The sequence below is a fragment of the Protopterus annectens genome, chromosome 13.part0, assembly GCF_019279795.1.
Source record: "Protopterus annectens isolate FY-2018-M chromosome 13.part0, PAN1.0, whole genome shotgun sequence".
Taxonomy (NCBI): domain Eukaryota; kingdom Metazoa; phylum Chordata; order Ceratodontiformes; family Protopteridae; genus Protopterus; species Protopterus annectens.
The window spans coordinates 678,619,495-678,638,382 of NC_056747.1; the positions used below are offsets into that span (position 1 = coordinate 678,619,495).

The 18,888-nt window shown below is 42.4% G+C and overlaps 1 protein-coding gene across 1 annotated transcript in view; it reads right to left on the bottom strand.

Annotated features, from left to right (window-relative positions):
- The window catches only part of SMYD4 (SET and MYND domain containing 4), a 192,738-nt gene that overhangs the window by 78,301 nt on the left and 95,549 nt on the right, over window positions 1-18,888 (bottom strand). The window contains exon 6 of the mRNA XM_044054369.1: window positions 11,116-11,285. Coding sequence (XP_043910304.1) covers window positions 11,116-11,285 — 170 coding nt within the window. The remainder of the gene's footprint in view (window positions 1-11,115; window positions 11,286-18,888) is intronic.

Sequence of the window (18,888 nt, forward strand, 5' to 3'; positions counted from 1 at the left end):
ATTCTCTCCATCAAAATCATTCTCTCTTGATAAAAAATCATTCCAAATTATCAGCCATAACAACTCTACCATAGAGGTTTGTTCCCTTTGCTAAACTACTTGGGGTAACTATAGATGAACACCTAAAATTTGATACCCATGTTCAGCAAAACAAAGAAAACTCATGCAAAACTTGACATGCTATACAGAAACATCCACTTTCTCTCTCCCTCTACAAGGCAAACTCTTGCCACTACCTATCTACTTCCCTCACTAATGTATGGCACTCCTCTACTAACAAACCTATCTTCCTCCCTCTCCTCCAAGTCTGTTACAATAAAATTTAAAAATTTGCCACCAAAGCCAAATATTCCCACCATCACTGTATTGCCCTCCACTTGTTAAAAGTACAATTTTGTACCTACCATAAATGTAGATGTTCGAGTGTTCACCCTGCTGCAGTCATCACACTTGGGTTATCCTGTCGTCAGGCGGTCCTGCAGTCGGCCGGAATTCCAAAGTCTTGGTCCGGCGTCAGTTGTTGTCACTTCTTCCCTGACGTCAGTGCACCAAGGGTATATATATTGCAACCGACTCCATTTTCTTCAGTTTTTCTTGCCCCAGATGTCAGGTGCCCCCAAAAAGGTGGTCAGTAATTAGTACCATTTTGAGTAAATTTTGCAAAAACACAAAATCCCTCCAGCTATAAGCAAATACATCAGGAAGGTATTGCAGAGATTTTAGCCAGCTAGTTCAGAGGGGATGGAGGGAGGGTAACCTGGACTGCAGCAGGGTGAACACTCTAACATCTACATTTATGGTACGTACAAATCTGTACTATGTTCATCGTGTTACCCTGCTGCAGTCAGCACACTTTGGTTGAATCCCAAAGCTAAGGATGGGTGGAGGAATCATAGAGGGTTATTGGAGGCTAGAAGGCCCTGCAGAACTGCAGTGGCTAAGCCAGCTCTAGTCTTAGAGTAAAGTGGTAAGTGATAGTGTTTGGTAAAGGTGTGTACTGAACTCCAAGTTGCAGCTTCCAAAATCTCCTTGGTTGGAACCCCCTGAGGAAGGCTGTAGATGTAGCTGTTGCCCTGGTAGAGTGTGGCCTAATGGTAGCAGGAACTGGTTTTCCATTATGGGTATAGCAAAACCGAATGCAATGTCCTATCCATTTGGAAATGGTTTGTTTTGATATAGCCTTCCCTTGTGAAGCTGTATCATAGGATACAAAAAGCTGGTCAGATTTTCTGAAAACCTTAGTTTTATCCAAGTAGTAATGAAGTTGCCTGTGAATGTCCAAGGAATGCAGGAGTCTTTCTCCTTTGTTCTGTGGATTTGGGAAGAAGGTGGGTAAGTGGATGGTTTGATTTAAAGCCACACTGGAAACCACCTTAGGCATGAAGGAAGGATTAGTTCGTAGAGAAACTCTGTCTTGATGGAAAATGAGGAAAGGTTCCACTGCCATTAGTGCCTGTAGCTCTGAGACTCTTCTAGCTGAAGTTATTGCTAGCAGCAGGGCAGTCTTCCATGATAGAAACTGTAGATCTGCAGAGAAAGTTGGTTCAAAGGGAGGTAGCGTAAGTTTTTCCAGAACAAAATTGAGGTCCCATGTTGGTGTAGGTGCTCTCCTGGGGGGGTCTAATGTTTTTTGTCCCTCTGAGGAACTGTCTTAGAAGTGGATACGAAAATAAGGGTGGATCCATGTTGTAGTGGGCTGAAATAGCTGATGCATGGATTTTAATGGAAGAAAAAGTAAGTCCTTTGTGCAACATCTCAGTTAAGTACTGTAGAATCTGAGGCATGTGAGGCTGAAGTGCGTCTTGGGTCTTTAGCTTGGTTCCAGGCACAAAACCTTTTCCATTAGTCCGAATAGGCCTTCCTGGTGCTGGGCCTCCTAGCTTCCAGAATAACATCCATAACTGCTTGGGAAAGAGGAGCTGGCTGGATGCTTAGGGTATTTGCCATGCAGCCAGATTTAAGGTTTTGAGCTGGCTGTGAAGAATCTGATTGTTTTGCTGTGTCAGCAAATGGACAATTTGTGGTAAAATCCAAGGTGGGCCCTGGGCCATATTCCTCAAGAGTGGGTACCAGTGCTGGCGTGGCCAGTCTGGGGCTATGAGTATCAGTCATGGTCTCTCCTTTCTGACTTTCAAAAGCACCTTTGTGAGGACAGACAATGGAGGGAAGGCATATACTGTCAGGTTTTTCCAACTGAATGAGAGTGCGTCCACTTTCCAAGCTTGGTGGTGCAGTGTCCTTGTACAAAATTTTGTTAGTTGATAGTTTTGAGGACTGGCAAACAGGTCTATGTCTGGAAGGCCCCATTTTTGAGTTATCATTGCAAATACTTGTGGATCCAGTTTCCATTCGTGGGGATCCATGATGTTTCTGCTGAGGTTGTCTGCCAATGTGTTCTTTTTTCCTGGCAGGAATTGAGCTTGTAACTGAACTTGGAAAGCCAGAGCTGTGTTCCACAAGGTCATTGCTTGCCTGCATAGAGGGTAGGAGTGCGTACCTCCTTGTTTGTTTATGTACCACATTACTGTGGTGTTGTCCGTCCTTATTGTAAGTTGTCCTGGTTGTAATAGATTCTTGAAGGCTGTCAGAGCATTCTGTACAGCTAGCATCTCTTTTTGTTTGATGTGCAGATTCCTTTGATCTGCAGTCCATATGCCTTGAACGCACTATCCTGCCATGTGTGCCCCCCAGGCGTAGTCCGATGCATCTGTTGTCATAGTTTGCCTGGCTGGGGGCAAGGTGAAAGGCTGACCCTTGTTGAGGTGACATGCCTGTGACCACCATAGAAACTCCTGTTGTAGGCAGGGAATGAGAGATATCATTGTGTCCAAGCTGTGGCTGTGTTGAGACCATACGCTTTTTAGGTACCACTGTAATTTCCTCACATGCAGCTTTGCAAATGGTATTAGTAGTATGCAAGATGCCATGAAGCCCAAGGCCTGCAGAATTTTTCTTGCAGGTAGTTGGGTCTTTGTTGCCATGGTTTTGAAATATCGAGTCAGTTGTAGTTGTTTGTCTGGTGTCAGATAAGCCTTCTGGGCCGTTGTATTCAAGCTGGCACCCAGGAATGTCATATTTTGTGAGGGTACTAGTTTTGATTTCTTTTCGTTTACTGTGTACCCTAGGCAACTTAGAAGATGTTTTACAAAAGCCAGATGCTGTAAGAGGATGTCTTTGCTTTCTGCTTGGATGAGGCAGTCGTCCAGGTATGGGTATATTTGAATTCCTCTTTGTCTGCAGTATGCAATTACTGGTGCCAGGCATTTTGTGAAGACCCTGGGCGCAGTAGATAAGCCAAAGGGCAGTGCAGAGAATTGGTAATGGGTTGAACCTGCAATGAAACGGAGGTATCTTCTGAAACCTTGTCTGATAGGGACATGCAGGTATGCCTCCTTGAGGTCCAACATTACTAGCCATGCTTTCTTGCCCAACATGGGAAGACGCTGCTGTAGTGTTAGCATCTTGAATTTGGGTACTTGTAAGGATGCGTTTAGAATTTAAAGGTCCAGAATTGGTCTCCAGGCATTGTCCTTTCTGGGCACTAGAAAGAGTCTTGAGTAAAATCCTTGACCTTGCTCTCGAGTAGGTACCAGCTGAACGGCTCTCATGTCCATGAGAGCTGTAATTTGCTTTTGTGACTCTGCCCATTGATTTTGTGGCAGGTTTGGCATTCCTCTTTTCATTGGCAAGGTGTGAAAATGGAATCTGTATCCTCGTGAAATTATGTCTAGGACCCATTTGTCCTTTGTGACAATGTGCCAGTTGTCTGAAAAAAAGTGTGAGTTTTCCTCCCAAGGGGGCTGCCAAGAGAGTGTTGCTTGGCCAAATGAGGTGCAAATCATTGAGTTTGCCTTCTGGTAGGTTGGGACCTGTCTTCTCCTCCCTTCTGTGTTGCAGTGCCCCATTGTCGAGGTTTGTGCTGGGCTTGTGGTTGTCCTCTGCCTCTTGGACGTCTATATTTACCCCTCTGTGGTCTGTCAGTAGCTGGAAAGGACCAATTTTTTGTTGGCCAGTTTCTGCTGAAGCGAGGGGGTTGTACCTGTAGGAAATCTTTGACTGTCTGCATAGATTTTGCCTTATCCTCCATTTTCTTTAAGACTTCTTCTGCTTTAACTCCAAAAAGAACATCCTGCTGTAAGGAAGCATCTAGAAGCTTTGCTTTAACATGATCAGGCAGAGTTTGTTCCTTTAACCAAGCATGTCTACGTATAACAGTCCCAGTGACAGCTGCTCTGCAGGAGGCCTCCAGAGAATCAAACCCACATTGTAAGGTGTGTTTGCCCACCTGTTCAGTTGCATGCAACAGATCCTGCATTTCTTTCAATTCAGACTGTTGGGGGAGAGTGGTGATTCTTTGCTTTAACTGTGAGATTAGAAATTGCTGATACTTAAGCATGTGAAATTGGCAATTTAGTGCCCTCATAGCTAGAGTGGCTGAGGTGTAAACCTTTTCCCCCCATCTGACTAGTGCTCTGGAATCCCTTTCAGAGGGTACAGGACTTTTAGCCATAGAAGCCTTAGCCCCTTTGGGACCCTGGGAGATTGTCTCTGGGTCAGCAACAGGACTTTTATATAGAAATTTATGGGAATCAGGCACTCTGTAGTATCTGTCAGGCTTGGCCGGAGCAGGTGGTAAAGAGTCTGGGTTCAAACTGGATTCTAAGTAAACATCATCCACAATGTCTAACACGGGTGGGATGGCAAGTGGTCTGTGCTGGGGGTGTAAAAGAAACTCTCTGAGCCTTTTCTTCGAGTCAGAGCGGTCCTGACATTCCCAGTGGAAATGTTCCCTCAGTGTGTAAAGTTTCCCCAAAGGAATAGTCTTCAGGAGGAGAAGCTGAGGGAATGGAATCCTCAGCATCAGAATCTTCATAAGGAGAGAAGGAGTAATCTTGGTCTTCAGAAGAGGCTGAAGAAATGGACACTTATTCAGAGGATGCATAATCTTCCTCTTGTGTAGGCCTTTTGTCAGGAGGAGGCTGGGAACCGCTGATCAAAGAGATCAAATCTTCAGCCATTTTGAGCATCTGTTTCTTAGGCATGGGGCCTTGAACAGGGGACTGAAATGCAGTCCTTTTAGATTTAATAGGAGTCTTCGTCTTAGGATACGTTTTAATGGTAAGCGTCGGTCTGAAAACGCCTTCAGAAACCGAAGGCGTTTCAGCAGCACCGGCATCTCTATCAGCAAAGTCGTCGGTAGGGCCTGAACAAAATGGTTGCGTCGGCCTGGTATATTCCGTCAAAAGTTCTGAAGCAGTCTCGTGTTCCAAATCTGCGGTAGTCAGGGGCTGCGACAGAGCCTCACTGAGGACCGGAGAACCGGAGACCGGACCAGCTGAGGCCTTGGAATCTGGCTTAGGCCTGGGCTGTCTGTCCTTATCCTTGCGTTTTTTGTGCACGCCGGTAGTCGGTTGCTCCGACGGCATACTGTAATTAAACTTTCTACCGAAGTAGTGTCGTGCGAAATCAAATCGTCTTTTAATAGTACGTTTATTAAACCTAGCACAAAAATGACAACTAGTGACGTCGTGGTCTGGGCCTAGGCAAGGTATGCAATAAGAATGAAAATCCTTATGAGGTATTTGCTTCCCACAAGAAATACAATTGTTAACTTTTTCGGACATCGGTCTGAGGCAAGAAAAGTTTCCCCAACGGGGTACTTAGCTTTATAGAAGACTTTGGTCTGAAATTCGAATTCGAAAATCTCAGGAGTCGGCCGACCGGCACTTGCGAACTGCTTCTGCTTCGGACACTGCGTGGCAAGAAAGACTGAAGAAAATGGCGTCGGTTGCAATATATACACCCCTGGCACACTGACGTCAGGGAAGAAGCGACAACAACCGATGCCGGACCAAGACTTTGGAATTCCGGCCGACTGCGGGACCGCCTGACGACAGGATAACCCAAATGTGATGACTGCAGCAGGGTAACACGATGAACATCTGGCTAGAACTCTCCAACTATCTAGACTACCTCCAACTTACTAAAGCCCACAGAATAATCTTTCAACCTAATAAATGCCCTGCTCTAACCAACATTCTACAATTGTACACCCCACACAGAACCCTAAGATCTGCTCACCAAAACCTAATCACTGTCCACAAACCTAACCGTCCTGCTAGTCAGCTACTATTATCCATTTCCTTAGCCAAAAAATGGAATTCTCTCCCTCCTTCACTAAGGACTTGTGAAAACTTTGATAACTTTAAATCTCAACTCCATTCCTACCTCTCCTCCAACTGGAAATGCAACTGCATTCTCCCCACTTAGCCTACTAACCTCACTCCTCCAGCCTGAACTACTAAAGACATGGCTAACACTGAATGCAGGCTAATCTAATGATATCTTCATAAATGTATACATTGTAGATAGCTTATTCCCCCTTTCTTCTCTCTTCCAATGATCTCTTTACTGCCTTCTTAAATATTTCAATGCTATGTATCCATAGAACAATTTTGGTTATCTAACATGAAATGTAATTGTAACTGTAACTGTTTTATTTTATTCTGATTGTAAATGCAACTTAATGTAATGCAGAGCTTATCTCCCCAGATCTACACTGGAAATGGGCTCTTTGAGCCCAGTGGACCTCCCCGGTCATCAAACTGGAAATAAATACATAAATAAATAAAGCCCAGTCTGCACAACAACACTGTAGCATACAGTTCCTGCAAGCATGTGATAATACTCAGTCTCCAGAATGACAGTGTGGCACATAGTTCCTGCAAGCATATGACTGTACTCAGTGCTCCAAAGTCAAAGCAACATCTAACAATTCAATTGGTCTTACAATACAATTTGACCGTAGGTTGAGGGACAGAATGAGAGACCACACCTCTATTGCACCAGGAAGGGGCTTGATTTCAGTGCTTTAGGGGTGAGTGTGTGTGTGTGTGTGTGTGTGTGTGTGTGTGTGTGTGTGTGTGTGTGTGTGTGTGTGTGTGTGTGTGTGTGTGTGTGTGTGTGTGTGTGTGTGTGCCTTCTGTGGAAGGTTGGGTGCCGGGCTGGCAACTAGACACCGTAAAACTCCTCTGCCAATCATGAGCGGACAGATGATCTGCTGTGGCGACCCCTAACCGGGAAAAGCCGAAAGAAGAACAAAGAAGCCAAGCATACGATTCAGGAAGGGAGCAAACACACTTTTGTTTTTCAGGTTTTGCATGTTGTGGGAACTGGCTTAAGGTTGGGGGATATTATTAACAACACGGAGAATATAGAACTACAGTGGATTTTGTGGTTGGGCTCACATAGATGGTATGGGCTCAATGACAGTGTCCCCCTGACACCTGCACTTAAAGCCAAGAAACTAAAGTGATATCCATGAGTGTTTTGCTGTAGTTTTTACTTTAAGATAGGTATTTTAATTGGCTATTTAAATGTGCCTGCATAGGGCTTGTCTTTTATTGGATAATGAATGAAGTATTTGAGCATTTAAATGTATACTGCTGTACTGTTTGGTTGTCTGAAGAAGCAGTGGGTTTCATTGCAAAAGCACTCAACTTTTAATAAAAGCTCTTGTAGTTTAGATTTGCTGGTGCACTGCCTCTGTTTTTGATATTGCCTTCTGCATTGGGATTTTTTGTGTATTTGCTATTTATGTTTAGTTAGCACCGAGTAGTAGAGTATGAAACTACCAACTATTGGCACACTTTGGAAATAAACCTGGATTTAATTCTTCTCAACTTCCTGTGGCAGTGATCAAGTTAGATACCCAGTGCAATAAGAGAAACTTGCACAAAAGTGGACCATGCCCACTACAACACACGATAGCTTAAAAATAACTATAGATAATACAATATCAAGTTTCTAGTGTTAATGAACATCCAAACTTCATGATGACAATATGCTTTTCTCCATGTGAAGCGAGTGTCATTGCAAAATTCTGCAACATACAAGTTGAACATCTGCCATCAGCCTCCTGGTATTAACATTCCTTAACCTTAACTAATGTCCTATGCTAGTGCCTTAAAACAAGCAAACAAACCTATCAAGTAAGGTCCAGTTTGTAAAGGGCAACCTCTGGGTAAATGCTGATACCAAATTAAAGCTCAGTAACTATGCCTTCTCAGTTTCTGCTCAGCTAATGGGAACCAGCTTCTCACAAGAAGATATTACGGTGAAAGACTTCAAGAAAGTTAGGCAGTGCCAGTTAACCAAACTCAGGAAAACTGCCAGGTAAAACCATCATGAATGACCACTAGAGTGACCCAAGATGGTGCATGCATTATGGCACTTGGTTGTCTAACACTGGTCACCTTACTCCAGCTCACTCAGCAACAGGGCAGCCTCTTCCAAAGGTACCTCTGCTCTAAGTATGACTACCGTCTCTGCTTTTTGCTGCTTTTAACCTTTTACCTGTAGTTACTATGTTCTGTTCCAGTAAAAGTAGCAAGGAATAATTTATTTTTGATCTTTTTACTACTGAACATGCTACTTTTAATATCTACTTTTTAACTATATTGGTTATAGTCTATGCACTTTCTGCTAATAGCCAATTTTAGAACAGTTAACCTAGTCAATTTAAAAACAAATAATAATTTAATAAATAGCATTCATTTGCACAAGCACACACACACCGATACACACACATACACACACATACACACACATACACACACACACACACACACACACACACACACACACACACACACACACACACACACACACACACACACACACACACACACACACACTGTACAATGCCCAGACAAATTCTACATTCACAGAAGTCCTGTGTGGTCTATATTAATTCTGTGAAAGACATATCCATTAAATTGTAATATCAATGACTATAACCCCTATGATTATGACAATGATCAATGACCCCAATAGGGTTGGGAAGGTGGCCTAATGGTTAAGGTGTTTGCCTTACAAACACAAGGTGCAGGGTTTGAGACTCACAAGGGATAATTGGCTAGGCTTAAAATGGCTTGCAAGAGCAGTTAGCCTAGTACTAATCTATGAATCTATCTATGAACCTATGAATACATCTTCATCGAACATCAGTCACCAAAATTCACTTCAGTGAATCATGGAATTTTTCCCATGGTTCTCAAACACCATCCGGAACACACAACGGACTAAATCAAATCCACCCAAGTGGGGGGCTTCTGTCCCTCACAGACCACAATGTGGGAGGCTGCACCCCCCAACTATATATACCAACTCCGAGATTGCACTACAGTGGGGAAAAGGGCAAATTTGAAGTGATAGTCAAGTGCTTGCAAACTGAAAAATTCTGCGGTTCTCCAACGTGAATTTTGGCAGCTGGTGTTCGCAGAAGACGTATTGCGATTAATACACAGTTTGTGGAACTAATACAGACCCATCCTGTGTAATAACTTAATGGAAGCCAGACAAGTGTACAAAGATAGCTTCAATGAGAAATGATACTGTGAGATACTTTCACTGAAAGCCATTGTCACTTCCTAATGGAGTTTGCACTATCTGTCTCTGTTGTGCAATAGGGGAGTTGGTAAAAAAAAAAAAAAAAAAAAAGAAGTGTGTTATGATTGGTGGATATTCCCTGCATGGGGGGTGCATGAGGGTTGCACCCCTCCAAAAAAAGTAACATATTTTGAGGTTCACTAAAACTGACTTTCAGCAATTTGGTTTTACATTATTGTCAGAAGCTAACATTTCCTTTTGCGAACTGACATGAATACTATCTAATATCCACCATTTCTTATACTGCCGAATCATCAATGTGCACATTACACAACAACATGCCGTAGAGTACTTTACACATGCCATGTCTGCACAGGATAATGTTTGCTGTATTTTCTGTTTTATTGTACACCATCTTGATGCAATCAGAATGCATGTTGTATACAGTACCATTGTATGGCATTATACAACACCTGTTAAATTTTCTTACTTGCAAGTTCTGCAGCGTTTAGTAGACTTTGTGAAATGGTACACAAGATCTTATTCACCTCGTCTCACATTGTATAGTCTTTCTCACACTAACAGATACAATTTTGCATGCAAATGAAATAGCATTAAGTATCGTACTTGTATATGCAGTAACGCTGCGGTGGTGCTGCGGTAGCATTGTCGCCTCACAGTAAGAAGCTGTCTGGTTCGATTCTCAGCTACAGCGTCTTCTGCATGGAGACATGCGTGAATGGGCGTACCTTCGTTGAAGGTTGGGCATCAGGCCTGGCAAGCCGGTATGTAAAAAGCAACTGCCAATCATTAGCGGACCGGAGTTCCACTGTGGCGACCCCTAACCGGGAAAAGCTGAAAGACACAAACAAACTCATATATGCAGTAAAGTCTTTGATAGGCTTGCTTAAATGTCCACTTTCCAGTAGGTTATATTTACACATGTAATATACAATGTACCTGCTTACAATGGTTACACTTTATGTAGATTCTACAGTAACTGATACGGACCTTGCACTACAATATTCAGTTTTCCATCTGTTCTTTCACTCTGTTCAGTCAATGACATATTGTGTATACATGTTTTCTACTGCCTGTAATATTCTGAGACCAGGCATACCAAATGCCTTACAACTGCATATGTATTTGGCATTACTTTTGTTTTTCATAATTTATATTTATTTTTTATTTATTTTTACATTTTGTTAACCAAGTACTGTGGCCCAAGAACCCTATTCAGTAGCGACCTGGGCCACAAAGGCAATAAAACACTGAATACATAAAAAGAGAAGAAACAATAATTACACAAGATGATAGACATAGATAGAAAGCAACATACACCTTATAGTCATTGACATTACAAAACAAAACAAAACAAAATAAAATAATAATAAAAGAAAGGCTAAATAAATCCTTTAGTACAGGCAGGTTGAGTGATAATGCACAAAGTAAGAAAACAGTGGAAGATTAGCATGCGAGGGAAAAACAGAGATTTAGTGTGATGGAAAGTGTGGGTGGAAATAAGAAAAGTGGTAGCGTGGGCAAGGTTCATTTGGAGATAAATAGCATTGACACTGTCTGATGGAAAGGAAGACTTTACCACTGTGTTTTACCTTGTATGATTTGGTTTTATTTCCAATGTTTTGTATTGCTTTTATAACCTGATTATTATATTCGGCATCTCAGAGAAATGTATTTCAAAACAGTTGATTTCTGCCTAGTTACCTGTAGCAGTAACTTGCATTTGACACAGCAGAACGAATCAAGTTGTGCAAGTGGGCCTACAGTCTCCAATTCTTCCTCCTTGACACAGGCTAGGCATCTGCATTCGAAAAAGTACTGAGTGTTCAACACTTGACGTCTTTCTTTAAGTGACATTTGTCCAGTATGGGGTCCTACAAGACAGGAAAATAAATGAAAACATGGAGGAAAAAATAATCACAAAAGGGACACTGCTTAGCTTCCATGTCTATCCCACACTACAGACCTGGTCAGTCATATTGCACTGAAAACCACCACCTGGTATAATGGAGTTTATAAAGGTTATGCACACTTCAAAACAAACAGCAAAGGAAGGAGAAGAGGGGAGCGAGAGGTGGATAATATGGAACCACGCAAGACCGTCAAAAATGACTTCAGTAACAGCTATTTCTAATGAAACATAATACACAAAATGTTATTTGCAGAATAAAATCTCAAATGTAACCAAATGTCAAATCTTGAATAGTCCAGAACAGGTTATGCAAGCAATAATGCCTGACAGGGTGTGTGTTAATGTGTAATTAATGCCAGTCAGGGATGGTAAAAGGCCCAAAACGACAGCTTCCTTGTGCCTGTGGCTACAAGATTTGGCTTGCTTCTAAAACATTTTTATTTTATTTATTTTTTTATTTAACATTTGTTAACCGGGAAAGTCCGACTTGGAACAAAGCCAATTTTCAGCGGAGGCCCAGGGAGAAAGGCTCCACATGCATGTCTTTGTAACATGGGAGGAAACCAGAGCACTCGGAGGAAACCCACACGAACGCAGGGAGGACATGCAGACTCCACACAGAAGGCACCCCAGCCGAGAATTGAACTGGAGAACCTCTTGCTGTGAGGCAACAAATGCTACCGCTGCACCACTGCGCCATCCTATTTAGAAATACTAAGCTGATATAAATATACCTTTTTGCATTTGTTCTAACTGTTTCAGCACTTTCTGCTGCATTTACTTATTATCACTGTTTTTCTGGCTGCATTGTTTGCTTGTTACTGTACTGCTGTTAGCTTGCTAATTGCCTTGCTTCTGTTCCGATATTTGTCCCCATTTTTTCCTCCACTCACACGCCCAACTGTTGTTGTATTCTTAAAAGCTGGTGGCTTCTGAGTTGCCCGCCTCTACTATAAATTTGATATTGGATACTCCTCCCAGTCCTATCACATCAGCTTATACTCAGATCATTTGGGAAGGCCCACCCTCTTAGTTTCTTAACCTTCCCTTCTGTTTCCTCCCTTACTACTTAAGTAAATTACACTTTAGTCAGATTCTTTTACTGTATTTCTGTCTCTTCCTTCTTTATTAGTTAATTTTGCTTTTGCTGCTTGTTCTTAAAAGTGTTCAATTGCATTTATTATGCTGCATTTATTATTGCTTGTTAGTAGCCTGATTAAACTGTAATTGTTATTCTACGCCTCTTAGTTTTGGTTTAAGGACTTGGGCTTCAGGCTAGTTATTTTACATTAAGTTTTGTGGTCTACACTCTTGTAGGAGGAGAGGGTAGCCTTTGCCTTCTGAGCTGAGAATTGCTGGGTGAAGGCTTATTGTACCATCTGTTCTGGTTTAAGCACTTGGGTTCCAGACCAGTTATTTTACATTAGGAAAATTTGTGGTCCAAACTCTTGTTGCAGAAAAGGATAGCCTACACCATTCTAAGCCGGGAATTGCTGGATGAAGATTCATTGTGTCTGTTATTCTGAAAGTGTCTTAGTTCTGGTTTAAGTACTTGGGCTCCAAACCAATTATTTTGCATTAGGAGAGTGGAGGTCTAGACTCTTGTGGCAGAAGAGTTTGGCCTACATCCTTCTAAGCTGGGAATTGCTGGTGAAGGCTTATTGTCCCTGTTATTCTAAGTGTCATATTCTTGCTTAAGTACTTGGGTTACAAACCAGTTACTTTACATTAAGAAGATTTGTGGTCTAGACTCTTGTGGTGGGAGAGTGTGGCCTACACCCTTCTAAGCTGTGAAATGCTGCTTTATTTAAACAGTTTTTTGGTGTTGTGACTGTGATTTTATGCACACTGAATTTCTAGTACTTCTGCATTTTACAGCATAGGCCAGATTGAGACTTACAGAATCTAGACTGTTTGGTATCACTTGAGCATTAAAACCAGCTTGATAATAAAAGATCTGAGGCACCTGTTGCTTCCAACTAACTATAAGTGCCTGTTTTTGCTCTTATATTATACTTTAATTTGCACTTCTATTTTACTGTCTGTTTGAATTGTCTGAACTGTTTTGTGCCACATTTTACTGTATACTGTGTACTAGTTCAGCTGTAGCATAACCCAGTTCCTGTTTCTGGGTCTATTTTGTTAACTTCTGAGCATCAAATTCAAGCCATCCTTGTTGGTGAAGGCACTTCTGCACCCTTGTAGGAGGAGAGTGCTGGCTGGGTCCTATCTAACTGGGAGTGATTGGACTAGAGCTCAGACAGAGCATCCTTATTGGCTAGTTTGACTTAAAAGTGTTATTTCTTATTTTATTTAAGCCCTGTGCTTGTGCTTGTTTGCGTGTAATGCACCATCATACACTGCCGCTTAGTGGTGGTCACCATTGGTGGCTACAGACGCAAACGTTTTGCTTGTTAAATTTTCCCTTAGCACTTTACGTGTGGTCCTCCAGAGGTTTTTCACAGCCTTGATTTTCTACTGCCAGGTGGAGCACGAAGGCTAGCCTCAGAGGTACCAACACACCTCTCACCCACTAGCCATTCCTAAGTGTGACCTCTTTTCCTGACCATATAAATTTACCTAACACTATGGACAGACAACTTCCCACAGTTTCTCCAGCCAGCTTAGTTGACATGGGTATTCTGAGGCAGCGTAACAACTGCCTCATGTTCACCGAAAACCCTCGACTCCTAGTCCAAATAAACTAATCACGTGAGAGATGCTACTATATTCAGAACCTTGAATCCATGGCTCTCTCACACACCACTCAGTACATATGACAATGAGTGGGTTATCAGCATGCACACCTCTACTTCCTACTCCACCTAAACCCATATCACACATACCTACATATGCAGAGGTCCTCATTAGAAACATATCTAAACACCAGGGACCTCCCAAACACAATCACAAGCACGGAACACATAATAATTCCTCTGCAGAACACAATACACATAACAGTTCAAGCACCACTGCCTCACCTGTCAAGCTCTGAAGGCAAAACACAAAACCAAACATATTAGTCATAGGTGATTCTATCGTGAGACACACAGACGTCCCTCTCACCAGGCTGGATAAGGAAAAGATCACAGTCAGCTGTCAGGTGCTAGGATCCACCATATCATACCTGCACACAAGTCTCTCAACAACAGGTTATGTTATGACTCCATCATAGTCCATGCTGATGTGAACGACTTGAGACGCACCTCTATGGACTATATGAAGACAGACATGACTGAGCTCTCAGATTATGTGTCTCAGGCAGATATGTCCCTAGCCTTAAGCAGCATTTTACCTTCACCTAGGATGATGCTTCACTACGAACAGAAAATTACTGACTTCAATAATCAGCTTAGATTCTGGTGTCATTCTAGAGGGATTCACTATCTGTCAGCCTGAGATGACATGATCGACAGACCTCAACGCTTTGCCAGAAATGGTCTTCATCTGTCACCCCTGGTATTTCGGCTACTGGCTAAGCCTCTTGCCACCTCCATAGTGCCTTTAATAGGCAGTGTCACAAAGACAAAATTCCTGATGTAAAAACTCCATCTAAAAACAACTTCAAGGTTATACTGCTAAATGTCTTAACATGAAACTACACTCACTGGAAGGAGTCCTCACCTTGGAAGATGCAGACATTTGTGCAGTCATGAAGACCTGGTTCAAGGCTGTGGGGAGCACCGCAGGCATACTGGGTTAGATCTCCTTCTACACGTTCAGACCACAAACTGAAGGAGTGAAAACTAAAGGAGGCAGTGTATCAATACTCATTAAAGATAAATACACCTCCAGATTGGTTAAACAGTATGATTCCCTGGAGATACTTCAGGTGCAATTAACTGTTGGTCAGACACCTAGTCAAGTCATTGCCAGCTACAGGACCCCTTCCATGAATTAGGACACCCACTCTACCTATTTGGATCTACTTGAGTCTATCAAGATACATCTGAACACCATGGTTTTGGGTGACTAACTACTCATCCATTTACTGGGTAAAATTACTCCTGCTCAATCTTACTTGCCCAAAGGTTCCTTGACTTCGTTAACTCCAGTGTCCTGGACCAGCTGGTCGACACCCCCAAAAGGGGTGCCAACATCCTGGATCTGGTGCTTACCAATATGAGGGACCACTGTAGCACCCCCATTGTGAGGTCTTCCCTGATGAGCTCGGACCACAAATCGGTCTCATTTGAAGTAACTATCACACCTGACCCCCCCCTCCCAGCAGCAATTAAACTAAAAAACTTCTCCAAAGCAGATTACAACCTCTTACAGGATGGTATAAATAGCTTCACTGCACCCCCTCCCCAATGGAATTGCCACCTATGCCAAGTTCTACACCAATGCGTTATACAAACACCTGTATAACTGCACTGACACAGACATACCTAATAGGACTAAAATAAGCTCCTCAAGGAAGAGCAAACCTGATCAATGGACAATTGCTATTAACAGGCTTTACAACAAGAGGAAGAAATTGCTGTCTAAGAGTAAGAGGGAGTGCGTCCACAAGCAAATAAGATTTCTTATAAAAGTCCTCCAAAGCACACTACAGATCCAAATTAGCTTTCTCAACGAAGGACAACCATTAGGCATTTTTAGTTACATCCGTAACCTAAAAGGAAAGGCCTAGATTTGTGCCAAACTGGTAGTTAATGATGCTACTGTGGACATAGCTAACCTGTTGGCCAACAGGTTCTGTGAAAACTTCACTCCCCTGTAGTTAATGATGCTACATATACTAAGCCTGTGGACATAGCTAACCTGTTGGCCAACAGGTTCTGTGAAAACTTCACTCCCCTGTCCCTGCCATACGTACCCCATGACATCCCTACCACCTGTCCCCTACCTTGTATCCCTAAACAGCAGGTCATAAACACCCTCTCTAAGGCCAAAAACATAGCATCTATGGGACCTGATAACATCCCAGGCTACATCCTACATGGGCTCCAACAAGAATTAGCAACACCACTGGGTACTCTTTTCAATCACAGTCTATGCACCAGCTTCATCCCAGCTGAATGGAAAACTGTTTATTCCCTTGCACAAAGTTGGTGCTTCTACTGACACTGTGAACTACAGACCCATTAGCCTGACTAGCCTTATCTGCAAGGCTATGGAGTGAATCATCATGGGCCTTATCAACAAAGATATAGGTAATCTCTTAACACTTGACCCTACTCAGTTTGGTTCTGTCAAAGGGAGATCATGCCTGTTAAACCTGGTGGATTTCTTTGAGACAGTCACCAAGGCCCTGGATGAGGAGAAATCTGTGCATACAGCCTACCTGGACTTAGCCGTGGCTTTTGACACTACCCCCCACTCAGGCATCATTGACAAACTCACCCAGCTAGGTATCAACCCTTATATCATTAGATGGGTCACTAACTGGTTCACTGATAGAACACAAAGTAAAAATAGGGGAATTCACCTCCAACAGCAGACATGTAATCAGTGGTGTTCCACAGGGATCAGTCCTGGAACCCCTACTGTTTGGAATCTATTTCTCCGAATTTCAAGCAAAAACTAAAGGTCTGTGGCTGACAAAGTTTGCTGAGGGCGGCAAACTGGGAGTGGTCATAGAATCTCTTAATGATGTCAACATCCTACAGGAGGGTCTTACACAAACAAATGGTTGGTGTCTAAGTCATGGCCTAAAACTCAATGCAAAAAAAATGCATTATCATCCTTTTCAGTAAGAACGATGTTCCTGATAACTACCACATCAACAGTAACACCCTAAGTACGCACTCAGTGGTGAGAGACCTGGGCATACAGGTTGACAGCAATCTTATCTTTGATCACCATGTCTCTACAGTGTAATAAAGGTATTCTATATTGCTCATATCATAAGTAAGGGCATTGCCTCCAGAAAAAAAAGAAGTTATAATCTCTGTGAAGACTGGCAGATAAGGGTGAAGGCTGCCAGCCTAGCCAGATATAATTTTATACATAATTCTATCATTTGTAAATATGAATGTGAATCACAGGCTTGTTGAACTTAAAACAATGTGGCAACATTGCCCTCTGCTGTAAAGAAAGCTAAGTCAAGCATTTCTTGTTGGTCCTTTGAAATTAAAATTACTTTATGTCTGTTCCTTTGAAATTAGAATTTGGAGTCAATGAGTCTGGAGTAAGCATCCTGCCTATTGCGTTAGGGCTAAAGTTAATGACCAGAATTTACATGTGGAATGTCCGTTACTGCTCTAAGTGTAAAAGAATGTAAATGCAGTTTCTGTCAGCCTGGGAACACCAGGAAAGTGTAAAAGATTATGTAATGTTTAGCAGGACTGCAGTTTCAATTTAAACAGTGAAAACCACAGATTAGTCAGCATTTTTGTCTGAAAATCCAAATCACAGCACTGCCTTATGCTCTATATAAGTAAGTTATTTTAGAAGTGTGTTTTCTTGTAGCAATAGCTAGGAATTAGAAAGTTTAGACTAAGTTTTTTTCTGTGATGTCAGAACTGTACTACTGATTTATTTTAAGTATTTCTGCGTGATCTCTGAACTCTCTTGACTAGCACTGACTGTGTAGTAGAAAGTATTGTCTTGTGGTTTTAATTATTTATTATTAAATATTTTAAAACCTTTTAACTGTAGCTGGTTTGTGTAGAGATAACATAAGCTCTTTAGAGTACTTGTATGCCTCTGGTAAATTGTACAAAGCCACTCCTATAGCTTTAGCCTTGGGCTATAATACCAATTGGATAATAATATTGCACAGTTATAATTGGACACCCTTTTAAGGGCCTTTGAGTAGCTGATAAGTATTAGCTGGGTGGTGGCAGTGATTTCTAACATATAGTCTGAGTAAAAGGGGCACAGCTGGAGAACCTGTGCCAGCCTTCCCCAGAAGTGTCTGTGTGGTTGTATAACCTCTTATCTCAAAGTGTGTGTGTGTGTCAGCTACTTGGGCAGGGACACAAAGCACTGGTTGGACAGAGAGGGTGCTGGAGATTTTAGCTTGCCCAGCTGGCTGAGATCTGAACCCTATAGCTGCGCCAGTGGGGAGTCATATTGAGAACCTAGGGGGCAAGGGAGCGACCAGCCCCAGAGTGACTGTGATCTCTATGTGCTCTTAACGGAAATTGCACTTTACTGGTTGTATTTGTTATCCTTTCCTCATATATGAGATGCCCTCTCTGGTGTTAACGGTGAGGACTGAGGCTCCTTGATTGCTGGGCCACGGCACGGGCATTACAATTCCCTGTACTCTTCCCTCATCAGGCCAATAATCGAGTACAATGCCCCTTTTTGGTTTGTACCTTTCCAAACACCTGCAGCAATTGGAGAAACCACATAGGTTCCTCACAAGGAAAATTCAAGGTCTTCAGCATCTCTCCTATGTGGATCGTCTTAAATCATTGTCACTTTATTCCTTCTCATACAGACCACTCCGAGGCGATCTCTGCCTTGCATATAAGGCAATCTCTGACCCTGCTTATTGGAAATTCTGCACATCCCCAAGTGAAATGGTACACGTGTTACTCGCTCTAAAGACCTTAACCTGGTATGTGACATTAACAGAACCTGCTGGGGGATAGATTCGTCTCCCAGAG